General features: G+C 37.5%; 1 protein-coding gene across 1 annotated transcript; it reads left to right on the top strand.

Annotated features, from left to right (window-relative positions):
* The first annotated feature begins 174 nt into the window (after positions 1 to 174).
* anapc2 (anaphase promoting complex subunit 2) lies at positions 175 to 22,001 on the top strand. The gene is made up of 14 exons (XM_079870795.1): positions 175 to 462; positions 582 to 840; positions 2,527 to 2,851; positions 3,912 to 4,044; positions 6,592 to 6,793; positions 7,219 to 7,338; positions 7,437 to 7,554; positions 7,663 to 7,841; positions 8,827 to 8,968; positions 11,549 to 11,624; positions 11,778 to 11,981; positions 13,890 to 14,022; positions 18,620 to 18,861; positions 20,419 to 22,001. The coding sequence occupies exons 1-14, from the start codon at positions 397 to 399 to the stop codon at positions 20,629 to 20,631; spliced, it is 2,412 nt and encodes an 803-aa protein (XP_079726921.1). The 5' UTR covers positions 175 to 396; the 3' UTR covers positions 20,632 to 22,001.
* Positions 22,002 to 22,164: the final 163 nt, after the last annotated feature.

Raw genomic sequence — 22,164 nt, 5'->3', positions numbered from 1 at the left:
TGTTTTCATTATTTTAAAAAAACAACAACAAAAAAACCCCAATACATTCAGAACATTAAAATTACAAGGGAAATACAAATACATTGGGCAACTCCCACATTTATTCAGTGTCAAAGTATCTAATTATTATTTTTTTAATTATTATTAACAAAATTGCCATTTTAGACAACTTCCGGCATCGACAATGTCGTCATCGACGCGCGACATGAGTTTAAAGAAGAGCGCTACAATTTCTCCGTGTAATAACTGTTGACAATCTTTCGAATGGCTTTGATCATATAATTTTGTCACTAAATTTGAGTCTCGTAGTAAAATGACTATGCGCGTATGGTAACGGCACCGAACAATATACCTTTAACCCAGGATATATGACTATTGTTTACAGTCTGAGTTGGAATGAACGAGGTGCAGACAATGCCACAAGGACTGTCAGCAGCCTGGGACACAGTGACATCTGCACTGGTGAGTGGTAAATATACTGCAGTGTATCAAATATCATTTTTGACATGACCATGTTATAGCATGGTATTGTTGAAGTACATTTGCGTGTCAAAAGCTGTGACCTAACCATGTCTCTTTAGGTGTCTCCTCTGGTTCCAACCAATGCTTTGACAGATGAGGTTCTCTGTGATGCCATGGCCCTGCTGGGTGGCCATGGACTGGGTCAGTATGTGGAGGGTTGGCTGCTGGAGACTCTGCAGGTTCGTTTGACTACATCTGTTGCTCCTGAGTTCTGGACGGGGCTCAAGCAGCCAGAGGGAGAGTCTCAGGAGAGGGACAGGGCAAATGCTTTACTTAAAGCCTTCAGAAACCTTCTGCAACAGCTGGAACCTTTCCTTGGTATGTCACAACTATATTTTAGCAAAGCCTATGTGTTTTTGGGGTTAGACAGGTATAGGGTTTGCATATTGTTGCTGACCCATTGACATTGTATGATGTCACTTTACGCATCCTGATTGTATGCTTTTTTTTTTTTAAACTAAGTTAGATAAGTTAGTTCCAATAAGAAATTAAAGAAATTAATACTTTTATTCAGCAAGGGTGCATTAAATTAATCAAAAGTGACAGTAACGACATTTATAATGTTACAAAAGATTTCTATGATAATAATAATAATAAATGTTTCTTGAGCAGTAGATCAGCTCTTTAGAACGATATCTGAAGATGAAGGATCATGTTACACTGAAGACTGGAGTAAAGATGCTGAAAATTTAGTTTTGCCAACACGGGAATAAATTGTATTTTCAAATACACTACTGTGCAAAGGTCTTAGGCACGTTAGTATTTTCACCCCCCAAAAAATGTTTTAAAACAATTATTTATATCTTTTGCTGTAGTGTGTCAACAGAAAATATCAGTTTACATTTCCAAACATTCATTTTGCCATTAATTGTAATAATCAAGTGAGATTACAATGTGTATGTATCTAATCCAGTGTATGCACAAGCAGTCTGACAACAGCCGGTGCTCCATGCAGAGATCTGATCTCACCAGCATCGAGTTTGTCTGTGATTACATGAAGAAACCGAAAAAAAAAAACTGAGACAGACTTAATCCAGAAGAACTACAGCAACGTCTCCAAGACGCTTAAAGAAACCTTTCCGCAAACTACAGTACTGTGAAAGGTTTTAGACACTTGTGTAAAAATGTTGTAAAGTGAGGGTGCTTTCAAAAAAATATCATAAATAGATTTTATTTATCACTTCTATTAACTAAATCAAATCAATATTTAGTGCATTTAAAACAGCATTTGGTCCTCCTGGTACACTTGCACATCATTTCTCAGGTAGCTTTGCAGGTCTGTTTCTTCAAGCATCTTGAAGACGTTGCTGCAGTTCTTCTGGATTTAGTATGTATGTTTTTTCATTTTCTTTAAGTAATCACAGACTCGATGATTGTGAGATCAGATCTCTGTGTGGATCATACCGGCTGTTGTCAGACTCCTTATGCATGCAACAATCTCACTATATTATTACAATTAATGGCAAATGGAATGTTTGGAAATGTAAACTGAAATTTCCTACTGACACACTACAGCAAAAGATAGAAATAACAGGTTTAAAACTTGTTTTTTTTTTTTTTTGGTGTGAACATACTAACGTGCCTAAGACTTTTGCACAGTACTGTATATTCAAATAGAAAACAGTTTTTTTTTTTTTATTGTAAAAATATTTCACAATATTACTGTTTTGATGTATTTTGAATCAAATAAATGCAACCTTGGTTAGCAGAAGAGGCTTCTTTTAAAAGCATAAAAAATCTTACTGATCTAAAACTTTTGAACCTTTACATATATATGGTTAGTGTTTGTTGTGTACTAAATATGAGACAAATTCATGCTGATTTTATTTTTTATGCTGATTTGCTGAGTTTTTTTGCATTATAATAATGAGAATTTTGGAGTACAATGTTATTCATTTCCATTGATATAATGCCATAAAGTGAAATCTGAATAGTTTTAACGTGTCCAGCAGTGTTTCCTGAGTCTACTGTTTTAATCATACTCTACCTTTTTTTTCTGTCAAGGTGGTCTTGAGAGACTGGGCTCATGGCAGGATGAGAGCCGCGGGGGTCTGTGTGGTCCAGGGGCCCGTGGTCTGACTGAGAGAGCTTTCTCTGTCGTTCGTGCCATTCTCCTGTTCTCTCCTCCACCTGTGCTGCAGGAGCGTGTGTTGGAGTTTTATAGCCGCACATTCTCTGTGCACATGAGTCAGGCAGGGGAAGCTGTGGAGGCTGAGGAGGGCACTGTGGAACATAATGAAGGCGGTTTGTGTCCAGGCTGTGCCACCCTCCTTCACCTGTGTTGGTGTCAGGAAGCTCTAGAGCAGCTTCAAGAGCTCAGCCACATACTGTGAGTTGAAGAGAAGTACCATTCTGATTCAACTACAGATGCTTACTACATCCTAGTATTTTTTAAAAAACACTATATAACATTATGCAGTATTCACTGCTGTATGTTACATAGTTTATTGCATTTTGCACATTGCTGTGTTGCATCATGTTTAAAGGAATGATCTGGAAATAAATATGATTATTTTGAACCTTCAATTAGGAGTTTGCGATATTGACGAAAATGATATCTCAATATTTTCTGGTATTTCATTCAACCAATTTGTTTAGAATAGGTAATTGAATCTTTGACTCACCTAACTTAAAAAAAAAAATAGCAGAATCATTCAGTAATGAAACACTGTTGTGTTCTGCTTGAAGTCACACAACGGTTCTGTTGTGGCTTGGTTCGAAACAATTTTTGTTGGTGAAATTGAGCAAAAACCTATGTTATAAACAATATTCTGTCTAAAATCTAACTTTCAATATTAACTTATTTATTGAATTGTTGTATAAATCATTATCGCATTTGCAATCATGCTCATATTCAGGAAAAACAGCATTCTTGCTTGTGTGATATTATGTAATTATATCATATATGATATAATTATAACAACAATTCATACGGGGCATTCATATAGGTTACATCACACAGTTAAAGTGTGCACTCTCAAGTCATGCTCTTATTTGTTTTTTGTAAAATGGGTGACACTCAGTAATGTCAGTTCACACATTGTTAAAACAACAATTACTGTATTAACGTAGACGATGCATATTACTTTTAATCTTTTTTTTTTTTTAAATACCATGGAAACTTATGGCAATAGCTTATGGCAGAGGAGGAGATGTTGAACGAGATAGGTGATATTCTGGCTTATTCATCACACTAGTCATGGAAGGTCATGTTTGTTGATCTCATTGCATTGTTACATTATTCCACACATACAGAAAATATGCATATTCTGTGATATGTACTTCAAAAGTAGTATGGTTGTCTTCAATTCCAAATATACCAATGTGACTTTTGTTGCAGAGGTAGAGTACTGGGATAACGCCTTAATAAATGTGTTTGGTGATTTCAGCTCCAGACTACAGCTGTTAGAACGCGTGAGCTCTGAGGCCGTGACCAGCATCCTGCACAAGCTGATAGAGCAGAGGATGGAGCAGCGCTGCAGGGGAGAATACGAGAGCTCTTTTCTCACAGACTTCAATGATGTACACAACTTTCATTTCAGTTACACAGCAGAAAACATTTTATTTTATATGATCTACAGAAACATTAACCGTGTTGATACTCAAACTTGTATCGACATTCCATTAAGAATCCAAAATGTGTCACTTGATCCATGTAGTTTTAAAATTATGTGCATTAGTTAACAAAACCTTGGCCAACATGACTTCAGCGTGAGCAAATCCTGATATGTGCTAATTGAAATCATTACTCAAAACTATTGAACTTTTAAAGTTATGAAAACAAATATGAGTAAAAAACACAACATTTTTACCTTTTCTAGAAAAAATGTTAGTGGTTCTCTCTTGTGCAAAAATCACTGCCTCAAAGCCGATCTCTTCAACCACAATGCGGATTATAAACTAAAGTTTAATATTGAGGGTTTGGGGATGTTCAAGGGATAGTTCACTTTGAAATTAAATTTTGGTTTACCTCAAGGGCATTCAAGATGTAGGTGTCTTTGTTTCCGCAGTAGTTTCAATTTTGATATTTTTAAGTCAAACCGTTCTTGTCTGTCAGTCGTAATCCAGGTCTGTGGTCACCACCTCAAAGAGTGTGCACAGAGAAGTCCAAATTAAACAATTCCCCATTGTAAGTACACATTGATGTTCTAAGACACGAAACGAGTGGTTTGTGTGAGAAAACGAACAGTATTTATATCGTTTTTATCTCTACACAACCACGTCCAAGTGATCTGAGGGCGTGCGCTCTTCCTGGTGTGTGACGTGTGCGCGCGTTCTGGAATGTGTACAAGAGGTAAAAACGATATAAATACTGTTAGTTTTCTCACACAAACCGCTCGTTTCGTGTCTTAGGCCATCAGTGTGTACTTACAATGGGGAATTGTTTAATTTGGACTTCTCTGTGCATGCTGTTTGAGGTGGTGACCATAGACCTGCATTATATGACTGACAGACAAGAATGGTTTGACCGTTTTGACCGTCAAGAAGACACCTACATCTTGGATGCCCTTGAGGTAAGCTAAAACATACCAAAATTTTATTTCAAAGTGAACTATCCCTTTCAGCAGCTACATGACCTTAAGTATGAACAGTAGTAGTCATGCAAATACAACACATTTAACAAATACCACTAATAATAAAAGGTGGTTGTTGTCTAGATTTAATAAGTAAATAATATTCAGCTTCATTATTCCATCACAAAAATTAGAGACATATTCTATTCAAAATGGTCAATTGGTTAAAAAAAACAATACATCATAAAAATCATAGGTGCACTTTATTTTAAAGTACAGTTGTTGTTAAAAGTTTACATATACCTTGCAGAATCTCTAAAAAGTTAAATATTTTTCCATAATAAGAGGGATCATAAAAAATGCTTTATTTTTTATTTAGTACCGTCCTGAATAAGATATTTACATAAAAAATAATTACATATAGTCCACAAGACAAAATAATAGTTTTAAAAAGTTTGACCCCTTTCAAAAGTTTGCATACGCTTGATTCCTAATACTGTGTGTCTTAACCTAGATGATCCACCTAGATGACAGTTTTTTGTTTTCTGATGGCATTAACCGGTGGTGAAAACTTTTGAATAGGATGAAAAATTTATTTTGTTTAAAGATTATATATTTTTTATTTAGTTCTACCCTTCAGAAGCTACAGAAGATACTTGGATGCTTCCCAGAAGACAAAATAGATAACATTTATCCTTATTTTCAAATTGAAAAAGTTTTCACCCCCTGCCCGGCTCTTAATGCATCGTGTTTCCTTCTTGGGCATCAGATGGATCTCAAAATCATACAGTCACTGCTGGAAAGGGTTCAAATATGCAGGGTAAAAGATGTTGGAAAACCAAAGAATTTGCAGGACCTGGAGGATTTTTCTGAAAAACAGTGGGCAGTTTAACTGTTCAGGACAAACAGTTGTGGATCATCCAGGTGACCACACACCGTATTAAGAATCAAGCGTATGTAAACTTTTTAATGGGGTCATCTTGTGGACCATATGTAAACATATTTTTTTTATAAAATATCTTATTCAGGACAGTTCTCAATAAAAAAATAAAAAAATAAATAACATGCATTTACATCCCTCTTTTTGTGTTAAAATAATTAACATTTTGCAAATTCTGCAAGGTGCATGTAAACTTTGACCACAACTGTATGTGTACTTTACTAACAAAGTACTGAGTAATATAAGGTAACTACACTAGTCAACATTTGAAGTGGATCAAAACCTTTCATCAAAGGTATACATGAATTTTGAACAATACCCGTAGGACAACTTTGATGAACTTTTTTGATCCACTTCAAATGTTGACTACTGTACATAGGTTAAAGTCATGTTCAAGGCAAGTTACCTTGAGTAGTTGACTAGTTACCCAGTTATTTTAACTATTGTAGTTACATAGTATGCACCTGCAGAACATGAATGTAAAGTGTTACCAAAATCATAACTGAAATTGATTAAATGTTCTTTGTCATTTTTTGCTTCATTTGTGAACACAAGCTCTCTTTTTATATTTTAATATTCAAGGTTAAAGTGCCTAATTAATCACTGTGTTTCCAGTGGTTGGGGCAGGTTTTAGGATGGCTGAGCAGGGTGTTTGCCAGTAAGGTGGAAGAGGTGGGCAACGATGCCACAACCACAGATGGCAAGACGGGTCAGCCAATCAATGCTCTCCTCCAGCGCTGGCACTGTCACATGCACCAGTTTTTCTGCCGTATCTACGTAAACATGAGGATCGAAGAACTCTTCAGCATCATACGAGGTGAGAAAGAAACTCCATTTGTGTAGTATACTGCTTGTTATGTTATGGCTTGTAGTCGGGTCTCAGTGGGTAGCATTGTCCCCTCACAGCAAAAAGGTCCCGCCTTAGTCTTTTCTTTGTGGAGTTTGCATATTCTTCCTGTGTCAGCATGAGTTTCTTACGGGTGCTCCGTTTTCTCCCACACAGTCCAAAGACATGCAGGTTAGGTGGATTAGACATGTCAAATTGGCCGTAAGAGTGTGTGTGAGTGTGATAGACAGGAAGGGCATCCGGCGTAAAACCTGTGTCAAATCCAATGTGTGTGTGCGGATAATTCAGATGAAGCGGACCCTGCAAACGAGCGCTAGGAAATCGTATATACTGCATGTAATCTTAGCCTAGTTGTTTTCATTTCATTTGTTTTTTTCTCTGCTTAATTGTTGCAGATTTTCCAGAGTCTATTCCCGCCATTGAGGATCTTAAGTTCTGTCTGGAAAGGACCAATCAGAGACAGCAGCTTCTGGCCTCTCTCAAATCAGCCTTTGAAACACGACTGCTGCATCCAGGTCGGTGATTCAGGCCATTTTCACACTCGCGGAATACTAAACTCGTGTAAAAATGTTCTGACATTAACCATGCTTTTACCTTTTTTTTCCCACTTCAGGAGTCCATACATCTGACATTATCACTGTTTACATCTCAGCCATCAAAGCTCTAAGAGAGCTCGACCCCTCCATGGTCATCTTGCAAGTGGCCTGCCAACCCATTCGCAAGTATCTCAGGTTTGTCAACTGCACTGGTGTCGTCTATCTCAAGGAAGTTGTGCTTTTTTGTAAACCAGTTCCAATACTGAAGTGGTTAGTCTTTTATTGTAATGTTGGAAATTACAGAACCCGTGAGGACACTGTGCGCCAGATAGTGGGCAGTCTGACAGGTGACGCGGAGGGTTGTTCTGATCTTGCCAATGAGCTTTCTCGAGCTGACCCTGTTACCTTGGAGACACAGGATAGTGAAGATGAGGGAAGTGATCCAGAGGACTGGACTCCAGATCCTACCGATGCTCTCACAGGTTAGTGTTAACCACTAACACACACCAACATGAATACTTCAAGCCCCAAATGAAAGTAACAACTGGCATATAAACTGTACGCCATATATTTACATTTAAAATTTTTTAATTTTAATATATTTTGAAATGTAATTTATTCCTGTTATGGGCAAAGCTGAATTTACATGATCCTTCAGAAAGCATTCTAATATGCTGATTTGGTTCTCTAGACATTTTTTTTTTTTACTATTGTAAATGTTTTAAAACAGCTTTTTTTTTTTTTTTTTTTCAGGATTCTTTTCTGAGTAAAAGCATACATTAATATATAATTACTATTAATTTTATTAAAGCCCTCAATTTTATCCCTTAAAACTCATCTTTGAACACCAAAATGATATATTTAAATTTTTTTTCCTTGAAAAAAAATTCTTCATGTCTTAAAATAGCTTGAATGTAATTCACCATTGGATAACTACACCCTTGCCTCATTAAGTATATGCGGTTCTTTGAATATGCAAATTAGCGCCGTCTCCACTAATTCACACCAGCTCAGAGATCCACTCGTTGACGATCACACGTTGACGTGATTGGTTACAAGGTAGTTTGTGACGTCAGAAACACCAGCGATTTCAAACCGCGTTTTTGAGACTGTCTTTGGTTCACTGCAGGTTTAAAGTGAAAATACTCAGCAATGGTGTTGACTTATGAGTTTGCACATGGTTTGTCTTAAGCATGTTAAAAAACACCACATAGACATATAAACAATATTAAAAGCTTGATTTTTTTTTGTACCACATGGGGACTTTAACAATATTAATATCTAAACTAAAGTATGTAATGCTAAATGCAGTTTCATGGCAAGGATAATATATTAATGGTGGTATATTTTTTTCTCAAATTCACCAGTCATTGGCCTGTGTGTAGAAAAGTCGATACAAATTGCATTCACAGAAATATGGGAAGGCAGTCCACATTTCAGCTCTCTCTCTTCTCTGTTTTTCTGTAGATAAAACTGGCTCTAAACGGCGTTCTTCTGACATTATTAGTCTGCTAGTCAGCATTTACGGCAGTAAAGAGATCTTCATTAATGAGTACAAGACTGTACTGGCCGACCGACTTCTTCATCAGCTCAACTACAACACAGTCAGGTAACCCACCAATATAATACTCTGTTTCCACTTTCCACTATAATCCTTTACTTAATGCTCCTGAACTAGCTTAATTTGGTTTGGTTTAGTTAAAGCAGAAAATTTGGGACATTATGTAAAATGCAATAAAATCAAGAATCTGTGATTTGTTCATTCTCTTTCAACTTTATTTAACTGACAAAAGCACAAAGAAAAGTTTTCCAAAGTTTTCTCTGAACAACTTAATTGTATTTTTTTAAATATAAACAAATAAAAATTTTGATGGATGCAACACACTCCTAAAAAGTTGGGACTGAGGCACAATTAAAGTGAAAAGCTTACAGTATATCCAAGTTAAACTCTTTTGAAACAGTCCACAATAAGTTTGTGAATTGGTAATAGTGGATAGTATTGTATTTGAGGGTAAAAGGAGCATCTCAGCCTTTGCAAGCAACGATGGGTCATGGCTCATCACTTTGTGCCAAATATCATGAGAGAATTGTCAAACAATTCAAAAAATCACATTTCTCAATGCAAGATTGCAAAGTATTTAGGTATTTCACCTTCTGCCAGACATAATATTGTGAAAATATTCAGGGAATCCAGTAAAATCTCAGTCTATGTTGGGCAAGGCAGTAAACCTCTGTTGAATATGCGTGACCTTTAAGCCCTCAGACGGCATTACATGAGAAACCGTCATGCTACTCTGTTAAACATAGCCAGTGGCCTCAGGAGTATTTTGGAAAACCGTTGTCTCTTAACAGTCTACTTCTGCATCAAGAAATGCCACTTGAATCTCTGTTACGCAAGGAGAAATCTATACATCTGTTCAATACAGAGATGCCGGCGAGTTCTCTGGGCCTGAGCTCATCTCATAGGGTCCAAAACACAGTGGATGTGCTGCAGTCAGACGAGTCCACATTTCAGCTTGTTTTTGGGGAAAACGGACATTGAGTTATCTGTCCCAAAGACAAAAGGGACCATCCAGACTTTCATCAGCGATGGGTGCAAAAGCAAATATCTGTCATGGAATAGGGTGCATCAGTGCAAACGGAATGGGTGACTTGCATGTGTGTGAAGGGACCATTGATGTGGAGGCATATATTGGGATTGTACATTTAATGGCATCAGGATGACTTTTTTGGGAAGCAAGACAATGCCAGGCCTCATTTAGCATGTGTTACAACAGAGTGATTTCTTAGACACTTTACACCGTAGAAGGGATGTGCTTGACTCCCTGCCTTCAGTCCAGATCTGTCTCCTACTTAAAATGTATGGCCAATCATGAAAAGGAGAATCAGACAACGACGACCACACACTGTTGAGCAGCGGTCTTGTATCAGGCGAGACTGGACAAAGATCCACTTGCAAAACTGCAACAATTAGTATCCTCAATTCCCAAACTATTAAAAAGTGTAATTAAAAGGAAAGGTGATGTGACACAGTGTTAAACCTCTGTGCCAATTTATGTGGAAAGTGTTGCAGCCATGAAAATCAAAATTGTATTAAGTTGTTCAGTGAATACTTGCTTGCGAAATAATATAAATGCTTGCTCACAGACTGCTGGTTTGTTTGTAGGTTCAGAATAGTTTACACTGCACCATCCTTCAATAACTACATATTTGCAAAGCTTTACAATGTGCTTTACAAGAATTCACAACATTACAAACAATCTTATCCACATAAATTTAATAAATACAATACATAATGTACATATAAATTAAATTAAAATATAAATGGAATATATTTCAAATATTATTTTGAAATCATTGAATAAAGGCCAGCATTCTTTTTTTTTTTTTACTTTTGTTAGGCTGTCTAGACTTTTGATAGGCTCTCTTTTTATAGACTGTTTATATATATATATATTATTTTTCTTCTATATATAGAAGTATATAAACTTTTCTTCCTCATTTAAATTAAGTTAAATTACCAAACTTTTAAATATATATATATATATATATATATATATATATATATATATATATATATATATATATATATATAAATATTTAAAAGTTTGGTAATTTAACTTAATTTAAATGAGGAAGAAAAGTAGGTGTTGTAGACATATAAATGTGGGTGGCCATGAATGCATGTGTTCAAATTCCCAAGGAAAGGACATGGTCTGTTAAAAATGTATACCTTAAATGCACTACTTGTCACTTTGTATAAAATAATCTCCATAAATGTAAATGTATTCAACTGTGGGAAAACTGCATAATTAGGGAACAGATTCATTTTTACAACCCTAGTTTCAACCTAGTAATAATGCTATTTTTCTGATGGGGGAGGACCTTTTGAGTTCTTAAAGTTATTTTATGTTTTCATAGTATAATGAACTACTGCAAAGGATCAAGGAAAATTGTAAATTCCCATGACAACGGTTTAAAGCAAAAGAGAATGGAATGTGCCGTGTTTTTAATATGTACAGTACTTGTGTACTTAAATCAAAATTGACTAATCTTATTTTTTATGCAATATTGCAGCATTTATTATAAATGATTTATCCACGCACATAATTATTTTTAAAAGGCTGTTTCACTCAGATACAGTACGTCACAGTACGACTGTAAATTCTCTCTGTGTTTTTGTTTATAGAGAGATTCGCAACGTTGAGCTGCTGAAACTGAGGTTTGGCGAGTCCCACATGCATTACTGCGAGGTGATGCTAAAGGTATGCTTTCCACTCCGCTCGCTTCTCAGCTCTGATCCGCAAATTCACTGCTCTTGGTTATCCGTCATCTTGTTATCATGATATGCGACCTCAATGGGATTTACTTCCATTATGTGTGCTATTTATATTGAACTTGTCTGTCTTCCTCTACAGGATGTAGCAGACTCTCGGCGCATCAACACTAATATCCGAGATGAGGAGAGTCGTCTTCCTTTAGAGGAGCAGTCTACATTACTGCTGTCTGCCATGATCATCTCATCTGAGTTCTGGCCCCAGCTGAAGGAGGAGAAGTTGGAACTGCCTGCAGTTGCTTCTAAAGCCATGGAGGACTACACACACCGCTTTGAGAAACTCAAGGTACTCCAGTCTAGTGGTTCTCAATTGGTTTTATTTTAGGACCTAGATTTTACATTGGACATCAAGGGCCCCATTTTAACGATCTAAGCGCATGGTCTAAAGTGCACTTTGGGGCGTGTCCGAATCCACTTTTGCTAGTTAACGACTGGAAAAATGGTCGGTGCACCTGGCGCATGGTCTAAAAGGGTTGGTCCCTATTCTCTTAATGAATAATGGGGGTGTTTTGGGCGTAACGTGCAATAGACAAATCAGAGTCTCATCTCCTATTCTCTTTAAAAGCCAGTTGCACTCACGCCATGGCGGATTGCTATTTACATGGCGGAATTTGCAAGCGTAAAGACTGAACGCTTCTCTAGCAAGGAAACGGATTTGCTCGTGCGCGAGGTGAAAGTGCCCAAGCAGACCATCTACGAGACAAGCCAGATTCCACCATATATTTATGTACACAAAAATAATCTTTTAATATTTGGCATGTTTGTGTGCTGCTGTGTGTCCCTGTGTGTGTAATAATCAGAGTGTACGCGCGTTGTGCATAGGGTGGCCATTTCCATAACACCAAAAAGGAGGACACTTTGTGGCATTTAGTGAGGCAAGAATAATTGCATAGGACTCTGGTGTACTCGCAGTCGCAACTACAATACAATTTTGTCCATCATATCGATGGTATCATGATACAGTGATTCTGAAATAGTCTATTCATTGCCAGACAATTTGATCTATGTTATATCTTGATGTAGACCTATGTGTAACAGAAGAGGCAAAAAAGTGTTTGTTCACAGTATTTGTATTTATTCAAGACATTGTGATGTCGGTTTCAAAAACTGACCACTGAGATTAACCTGTCTTGAAAAGTGCACAGTGCCAGAAAACAACATGTCTGGACTTCTGGAAATAACAGAAATACATAAATAAACAAATAATAATAAAATAATAATAATGAATGCAAAAAATAAATGAATACACATTTCAGTTCTTAACAAAGAAGTTCACCCTCTGCAGCAGCTCAGGCGACAACAGCACCTCTAGGGTCATCATGGCCAAATTCGCACTCTGTTGTCCATTCTGGATTAAATCAGGTCTGACGTTTTGGCATGTTAACGTTATGATATGACGTAGCCAGCACGTGGACTCCACGTCGTGGAGGCTTGTTTACGTTTTTAACCAATGATATATCAGATATTTATTTGACACCGCTTTCAGCCAATCATTTGTTTGACCAGAGATCTTACGGCATTAGACGCTATGCTGCTGCGTCCCAATAAAGATTCTACAGCTGTTTTTTTTTTTTTTTTTTGCCGATTCAGTGCAACTCCAAAAAGAAGGACAAATGAGTGTCCGGCTTGAGGTTGCGCCGGACACCGGACAGGGGGCTTAAAATCCGGACTGTCCGGCCAAAATCCGGACGTATGGCCATGCTAGTTGTGCACCTGCCTATAGACGCATATTACTAATGCTCCCTTTAAATAACAAAAAAATAATAATACTGCGCCATTGAATACAAACCAGGTTTTTGTTGGTCAATGGCGCAGTCTATTTCAGTTACCTCAAAATAGCAACACACCAACAATGCGCCTGAACACGCCTCGTTTTTAGACCAGCACGCCCATGGGCGCACAAATGGGCGCAAATGCATTTGCTATTTAAACAACGTGGCACAGGACGTGAAAATGATAACTGCGCCGGGCTGAAACTAGCAAAAAACACTTGTGTCGCGCCTGGCGCAGCATTGCGCCAAATATATGATAAGGCCCAAAGTGTTCACCAAACACAGTACCAAGAGTATGATTAGATTCTTTAGTTCGTCATGATTATACAGGATTTCTCACCTGATTTGTCTTTATGATTCCAGTGTAATATAGAAATATATTAAGCCATATATTTTTTTCTTTCTTTTTTTTTGTTGTGCAGGCCATGAGGACTCTGAGGTGGAAGCCTCACCTGGGTTCTGTTACGCTGGATGTGGAGCTGGAAGACAGAACCATCGCAAACCTCACAGTGTCTCCTATCCATGCTGCCATTATTTTACACTTCCAGGACAAAGGTGTGGAAAAATAGTTTACCCAAAAATTATTTCTTCACCCTTATGTCATTCCAAACCTGTATAGGATTTTTTTGTGGAACACAAAAGAACTTTTGTAAAAATGGCTACGGTTTTCTACATGAAGTAAAAAGCATTTCATTTTGGGTGAAGAATAATACAGGGCCTGTTTACTAGGGCTGGGCGATAATATCGCATGACATTGTTAGGCGCATCTTGTCAGTAAAGCCGGTTCCTTGATTAGTAGTAAATCGCCATCACCTGCTTTCAGATGGAGCGGCATTCACTACAAAGAGCCGTAGTTAACTGACAAACTGAGCCACATCGCATTAATTATCGCAGGCGATACGTCCGAGGCGATACAATATAATATGTAATTATATTTTACTCCTCCTGAAATGGTAAAAAAATAAATGTGTGAGAGCGTACATAGGGTACCGTCTCCCGGTAGCCAGATATGACAGCTCTCCTCTGGCCAACGAACGAACAGTGTGTTTATGATTCAGGCAGCATTACAGGTCAGAAGTCAGGTTGGATCAGACCATTCAGAATATTTATCCAGTTCTATCTGGTTGAAGATCGGAGTCATCACGCCAGTATGGAGACGGGTTGTAGTAGTGAGACTACATTATCTCACCGGTGCTGATGCCACTCTCTCTCCTAATGTGGTCTTTGATCTTGAAATTAGCTGATCACAAATAAAATGCAGCTCATACCTGTTGCTTGTGTTGATGTGAAGTTAACTTTGCATATAGCGCAGGAATTGAAGATCGGATGGAAATTTTGCAGGGACACGTATATATGGTCATGTGTAAATGGAACAGTAAAAAGCTAGACTTAGCTATAAACAAACACCACAAGTCAAGTCAAGTCACCTTCATTTATATTGCGCTTTTAACAACTTTAAAAAAACACTCAGCTTTACAGTGATAATAGGAAATTAAAGTAACAGAGATTGTTTTGGCTTTATAGCAGCTCTATAATAAAGTTATTGTCCAGCAAAAGTTAGTTTTGTTTGATTCATTTCCGTCGCAGCGGTCATTAGTTATTAACTTAGGGGCCGCTAACACGACACTGTTCTAACAGAAAACCCTTAAGTTCAGTTAAGTTAAGTTCTTCAAAAACGTGAACCTGTGAGAACGCTGACGGCGTGCACATGCACATTACGTGTTTAGTCTATAGGTATGCGCGTTTGAATATATACTGTATGTGCGCAGGCGTGTAGTCCTTCTTTACAAACCAACCATCAACAAACTACTTGTCTGGGCTTAAAATTCATAATACAGAATTTTTATCGCTTCCACGTAGCCACGTGAACCGGAATTATCCCGGCAACGTTTTATCTGTACAGAGGTAAAGACAAAGGGAAGGAGGCCTTCACAGGGGAGAGACTAGTTGACACTTCAGGACTGCGTTGTTGTCGTGTCCAGGCGCAGGTCCTTCATCAGATCTGGATACGGCGGACTGCGGTAAACCTCAGGATAAACAGAGAGACTAATATTAGCATAGACACCATTCTTCTTATGATGTAACAAGTACATCAGGATTTATGGGGAGTGTTCCCAGTTCCATCTGACCTAATCTATGCAGCCTAACATTGAATTATAGAAGTCTATAATGTGTTATGTGTATGCTAGGTCAAAGAGATGTGTTTTTAGTCTAAATTTGAACTGACATAGGGTGCTAAATAGGAGAAGGATCTACCGCCAGCAGTCAATTTTGATGTTCTAGGTATTATCAGCTGGCCGGAATTTTGAGATCGCAATAGACGTGAAGGACTATAATGCGTTAAGAGCTCGCTCAAGTACTGTGGAGCTAAACCATTTAGTGCTTTGTAAGTAATCAGCAATATTTAAAAATGTATACAATGTTTAATAGGGAGCCAATGCAGTGTTGACAGAATGGGGCTAATATGGTCATACTTCCTAGTTCTGGTAAGCTGTAGTTTGTTTATTAAGCATGCAGGGCAACCACCCATAAGAGCATTACAATAGTGTAGCCTTGATGTCATGGACGCATGAACTAATTGTTCCACATTTGTCAATGAGAGCATATGACGTAATTTAGATATATTTTTAAGATGGAAAAAAGCGGTTTTACAGATACTAGACACGTGACTTTCAAATGAAAGATTGGTATCAAAGAGCACATCCAGGTTCCTAACCGACGATGAAGACTTGACAAGTAGCAGCCATCAAGTGTTAGACAGTATTCTAGGTTATTACGTGAGGAAGTTTTTTGTCCAATAATTAGAAATCTGTTTTTCCAGAATTAAGTAGTAGGAAATTACTAGTTATCCAATTTTTTACATCAGCTATGCATTCCGTTAATTTTGTGAATTAGTAAGTTTCGTCAGGGCGTGAAGAAATATAGAGCTGAGTATCATAGTAAAAAGGAACATAGTTGTGAAGACACTGCCTTTTCTAGTATCTTTGACAGAAAAGGTAGATTCGAGATCGGCCTGTAATTGACTAATTCTGTAGGATCAAGTTGCGTTTTTTTAACAAGCGGTTTAATCATAGCCAGCTTAAAGGTTTTTGGTACATACCCTAATGACAAAGATGAATTAATGATATTAGGATCTATGAACTCTGGAAGCATCTCTTTCAATAGCTTAGTCGGTATAGGGTCTAACATACATGTTGTTTTTTTTTTAGATGATTTAACGAGTTTGTAAATTCTTCCTCTCCTATAGCAATAAATGAATTAAATTTTCCCCCAAGGAGACTACAATGCACTGCCTGATGCAAGACTGTAGTAGACGGTTGCATAGTTATACATTTCTCCCTGATATTATCAATCTTGTTAATAGAAGTTCATAAAGTCATTACTGCTGTGCTGCTTGGAAACGTCTGGGGTTGAAGATTTATTTAGCCACTGTTTCAAATAAATACCTTGGGTTTTGTTTATTTTCTTCTAATAGGGTTGAAAAATAAGCAGATCTTGCAGCTTTTAAGGCCTATCTGTATGCAATCGTGCTCTCTTTCCATGAAATGTGAAATTTCTTCCAGTTGCGCTCCAATTTTCTGGTTTCTCTCTTAAGGGCCTGAGTGTGCTCGTTGTACCATGCCGTTGGACTATTTTCTTTAATGGTCTTTAAGCACAAAGGAGCAACTTTGTCTATGGTGCTGGAAAAGAGAGTGTCAAACTTTTCTGTCGCAAAATTGAGTTATTCTAAGCTATCTGGGATGTTGAGGAGATGAAACTGATCAGGAATATTATTAATAAAACAATATTTAGTGGCAGAAGTGATAGGTCTAACATATTTGTAACACGGAGTCGACTTTGCAGCCTTGGCTAAATGGAGAGACAAGACTAGATAATGATCTGAGATGTCATCGCTCTGCTGTAGAATTTCAACGGCATCAATATTGATTCCATGTGATAATATTAGATCTAGAGTATGATTACGACAATGAGTACGTCCTCACACATGTTGTCTAACTCCAATAGAGTTCAGAATGTCTTTAAATGCCAATCCCAATGCATCTTTTTCATTATCTACATGTATATTAAAATCACCAACAATTAGGACTTTATCTGCAGCCAATACTAACTCTGATAGAAAGTCAGCAAATTCTTTGATGAAGTCTGTATGGTGCCCTGGTGGCCTGTATACAGTAGCCAGCACAAATCTCAAACGTGATTTATCATTTACACTAGATTGTGTTACATTAAGCACCAACACTTCAAAATAATAATATTTAAAACAAGACTTCTCAGTAATTCTGAAGATATTATTGTAAATTACAGCAACACCTCCCCCTTTGCCTTTCAGACGAGGCTCGTGTTTATAACAGTAATCTTGGGGGGTGGACTCATTTAAAGTAATGTAAGCGTCTGGTTTTAGCCAGGTTTCTGTCAAACACAGCACATCTACAGTAGGTTATGATCTGTAATCATATCATTAACAATAAGTGCTTTTGAAGCAAGGGATCGAATATTCAGCAACCCGAGCTTTATCATTTGTTCATCCGTATTATATCTGTATGACCACACACAGTCATATGACTTTAGCGTAACCATCCCTTAGCTATCGAGAACTCTTTCAGTCTTTATAAAAAGAAAAAGAAAATTTCCCTGAAAGTTTGAGTTAGAATAGTTTGCAAGAGCGTGATTATAAACACAACGAGGCTGTTTTTATAATCACACTGAACTGACTTCAGCTGAACAACAGCCGTAATGCATAATTTTACTGTCATCACTGTAAAGCTGCTTTGAAACAATCCGTCTTGTATAAAACGCTACATAAATAAAGGTGACTTGACTTGAAAATGGACTAGTGAGCATATTTAGCAGTTTTCCTGTTCGGTGTGATGACGTTTAATGTGCACAACATCTGTTGTCACATTTAGCCACTTGTTAGCAAATGGCTTTTTTTAAGACAAGGAAAAATCACAAGTAGCTATTACTGATGTATTTTATGTTGTAGAATTAAATTTGAAAATATCTTGAGCTTGTGTCAATCACAGACCTTATTTCAGCCATTTAACTTCCCACCGACTTCGGGACAATGGAACTGGAAGTGCTGAAATGCTGAGCATACGCACTACCTAGTGCGCCAATAAGTGACATAATCTTGATTGTTTTTCTTTATTAGGCACATGGACATTGGAAGAGCTGAGTGGCGTCCTGGGCGTACCTCAAGAGATGGTGCGCAGGAAGTTGGCGCTGTGGCAGCAGCAGGGTGTGCTGCGGGAGGAAGCCGGAGGTCGATATACTGTCCAGGAGACAAGCTCTTGCAGAGAGAGATCTGACAGAAGTGTCATGCTCATAGACAGTGATGAGGAGGGAGACTCCAACACTGCAACACAGTCTGAACAGAGAGAAGAGAAACTACAGGTTAGTTATACAATTCCAACACTTGTCATAATGGTAACACTTTACAATAAGGTTCATTAGTTAACATTAGATAATGTATTAACTAACATGAACCAACCATTAGCAATCCATGTATTACTGTATTTGTTAATCTTTGTTAACGTTAGTTAATAAAAATACAGCTGTTAGTTCACAGTGCATTAACTAATGTTAACAAGATTTTAATAAAGTATTAGTAAATGTTGAAATTAACATTAACAAAGATTAATAAATGCTGTATGCGTGCAGTTCATTATTAGTTCATATTAAAGCTAGGGTAGGTAATCCTGTTCAGAAAAAAAAACTGTCTTTATATACCAATACATAATTAAAATGTAAGTACTCTGAAAAAGAAAGTATAAAAATCGAGTGTCTGTAGACCTCTCACGACTGTTGTAAACACAGGTCATTATTTCCATTCACTCCACCCCCTCCCTTCTGGGCTCCTTCCAAAGCCACGCCCCCAAAACACATGAACGCGCGACGCCAAACGCTCAGGCTCAGCTGAAGACGCATTTATTATTTACCTGAGACGAGCGGAGAGGAAGGAGCGCAGTGCATGCAGTGACATCATGTCAGAATCACATGTAATAAAATACCTAACTTTATCCCTATGAATATAAACAAATATGATGGCTTTTACTACTCACTATCAAGCTAGCATATCGATACTGGTAAAGTTTAAAATATATTTTGTTTGATTCGGTAACGAGCTATATTTAGGCTATAGGTAACGAGCTATATTTATAAGGCAAAGCTAGGTTGCATTGATACACGTTTTTCCATTACCATCAGTTAAACTGTGATGAAGGTGAATTTCGTGTAAGAGTCATAACATATACGGTGTTTTGCATGTAAGAGTTTCCATGATGAAAACATTGTTGACTCTGATGAGGACTAACGTTAACGTTACACTCCGGTGACAAGTACCGCATCGTCGGTTCGAGGACAGGTCCACTCCGGGGTCGGGGACGAAGCAGAGGAGGTCGTTCAAGAGTGCGGGCAGGGTCCGAGGAAGTAGTTTAGCAAAGTAGCAAAGCTGGCATTGGTACTTTTTGCTGCATTTTCTCAGCCATTGTGCCGCAAACTCCTGCTTACTCGGTGTAGTGAGCTGAATATTTCCGGGAACGGTGACATGTGATGATGAGTGCACGCAGGGCTGTGCACGCAGTGGTGCTCGGGCACGAGACATGAAGGCATCTGATTGGTTCTTTACATTCGCACCGAATGGCAGTGATTGGTCAGAGTTTTTACTGTCCTACAGCTGCTACAGAGGTCAGATTTTTTCCATTCCTTTTTCTGAACACATAATGTATTGACTACTATCAGAATGGAAGGACCATTTCACCCAGTATAAAAAAAAATGTTTCTGAACAGGATTACCTACCCTACCTTTAACTTATGTAGTTAACTAATGTTAACTAACAAACCTTATTGTAAAGTGTCACCGTCATAACGCAATAATGTAATACTGCTCAGGGCCTTACTTGCATGTAATACAAAGTTAATGATAAACTATTTTCCCTTTTTGTTTCTCAGCTGTTCTGGGCCTACATTCAGGCCATGCTGACTAACCTGGAGAGCATGACTTTGGAGAGGATCCACTCCATGCTTCGAATGTTTGTGGCTGCCGGGCCTGGAGTCACTGAGATGGATGTGAATGAGCTGCAGGCCTTCCTGCAGAAGAAAGTCAGAGCCCACCAGCTTATTGTGTCCACTGGTGTCTACAGACTACCTAAGACCACTCAATAGTCAAAAACCAGTAAGCGGAGACCAGAAAAACGATGATGTCAAAGGCACAAATTGTTTATTGTGCAAATTAATAAAATTATGACATGTTTGTAATCTCTTGTTGCAATCTTTTTGGTTTGTAAAATATAGTAGGGTCTAGTGAAAATGCTTTTGAGATTATACCTTTAATGCAAGATGTTTTTTTGTACATAAAAGGGTAATACGTTATTTCTACTAAGTATGCAACTACATGTCAATTATTCTACTAACCCTAACCTTAATGACAGCGGCATTTGAGTGGCATGAAAATTTGATGTTGGATTGTGTCACTACTTGATGTTCAGAGTGCAACCAGGACCAGAGTGCAACCTGGACATATGTTCTGCACCCTGTGCTCCAAATGTTGCCCTAAAGGTTTAAATGCTGTAGGACAAGCATAGTAGATGTCAACTGAAGGCCTCTTCTGATTTTCCCAGAACATACATATAGTATGAAATAGGATGAGATCTGATCTGAATCATCAGATCACACTGCTTTTTCCATTGCTCAGTGTCCAAGACTGAGCTCTTGACTCCAGGTTATGCATCTGTGTTGGCCTTGGATGAAAGTGGATTCATGGCAACCACTGTAGTTTCCAGCTCTGTGGAACACAGTAAAGTTTTTTGTTGATTCTGGATCACAGAGGTGTTGTTTTAATTCTTTAAAACACATGAAAATTTTGTGAAGTGTCTAATCGCTCCATGAACATTGACTTTGGAATAGTGATCTTTTTTCAGAGTGGTTTATTATTTTTGAGATTTTTTGGTGGCAGTTGTCCTCTAAATAGAACTCTTAATTTTGAACCTCATGAAATTTTTCTTTGTTTTCAAAACCCATATTTTTCTGAAAAACAAAATTATATTAATATTTTAATTATTTTGGCAAAGTTTTATATTCATAAAAAAACTCAAACTCAAAAGAAACCTCATATATTACCTTTTATAATAGTGATCTCATAATATACTTTGAAATTCTTTCAAACATGAGATCACAAAACAAAAAGCTTATAAAAACAATACAAATTTTAAAGCTTTTCAAAATCATGTAACTGCCCTAATATTATATAGCACCTTTTATCCCATTTTTTTACATTTTAGTTGTTGTTATTCTTTGTTTTACATACTCTGATCTGTAACACAATGCCTTGTATTTGTCTTGTACGTTTTTCGTTGTGCTTGTCTGTAATTGAACTAAAAAAATTGTCCTCCTGTAGTTACAAATGAACTTGTCTGACCTCTAATGGCAATTTATAAAATGGCAATTCTAGTGTTCACTGTTCAACAGGGATTTTATCTAGGGTAGAATGCAGAGTATAAATCTGAGTGACAATATACATACACTGAACAAAACGCAACACTTTTGTTTTTGCCCCCATTTTTCATGAGCTGAACTCAAAGATCTAAGACTTTTTCTATGTACACAAAATGCCTATTTCTCTCAAATATTGTTCACAAATCTGTCTAAATCTGTGTTAGTGAGCACTTCTCCTTTGCATCCACCTCAGGTGTGGCATAT

The sequence above is a fragment of the Squalius cephalus genome, assembly GCF_949319135.1.
Source record: "Squalius cephalus genome assembly, chromosome: 5".
Lineage (NCBI taxonomy): Eukaryota > Metazoa > Chordata > Actinopteri > Cypriniformes > Leuciscidae > Squalius > Squalius cephalus.
This window is presented reverse-complemented; position numbering and strand designations above follow the sequence as displayed.

Coding starts and splice junctions, on each gene's coding strand:
- anapc2 (XM_079870795.1), top strand. CDS start 397: ATGAACGAGGTGCAGACAATGCCACAAGGACTGTCAGCAGCCTGGGAC. Junction 6,794..7,218: donor ACTCTTCAGCATCATACGAG/GTGAGAAAGAAA, acceptor TAATTGTTGCAG/ATTTTCCAGAGTCTATTCCC. Junction 7,842..8,826: donor TCCTACCGATGCTCTCACAG/GTTAGTGTTAAC, acceptor GTTTTTCTGTAG/ATAAAACTGGCTCTAAACGG.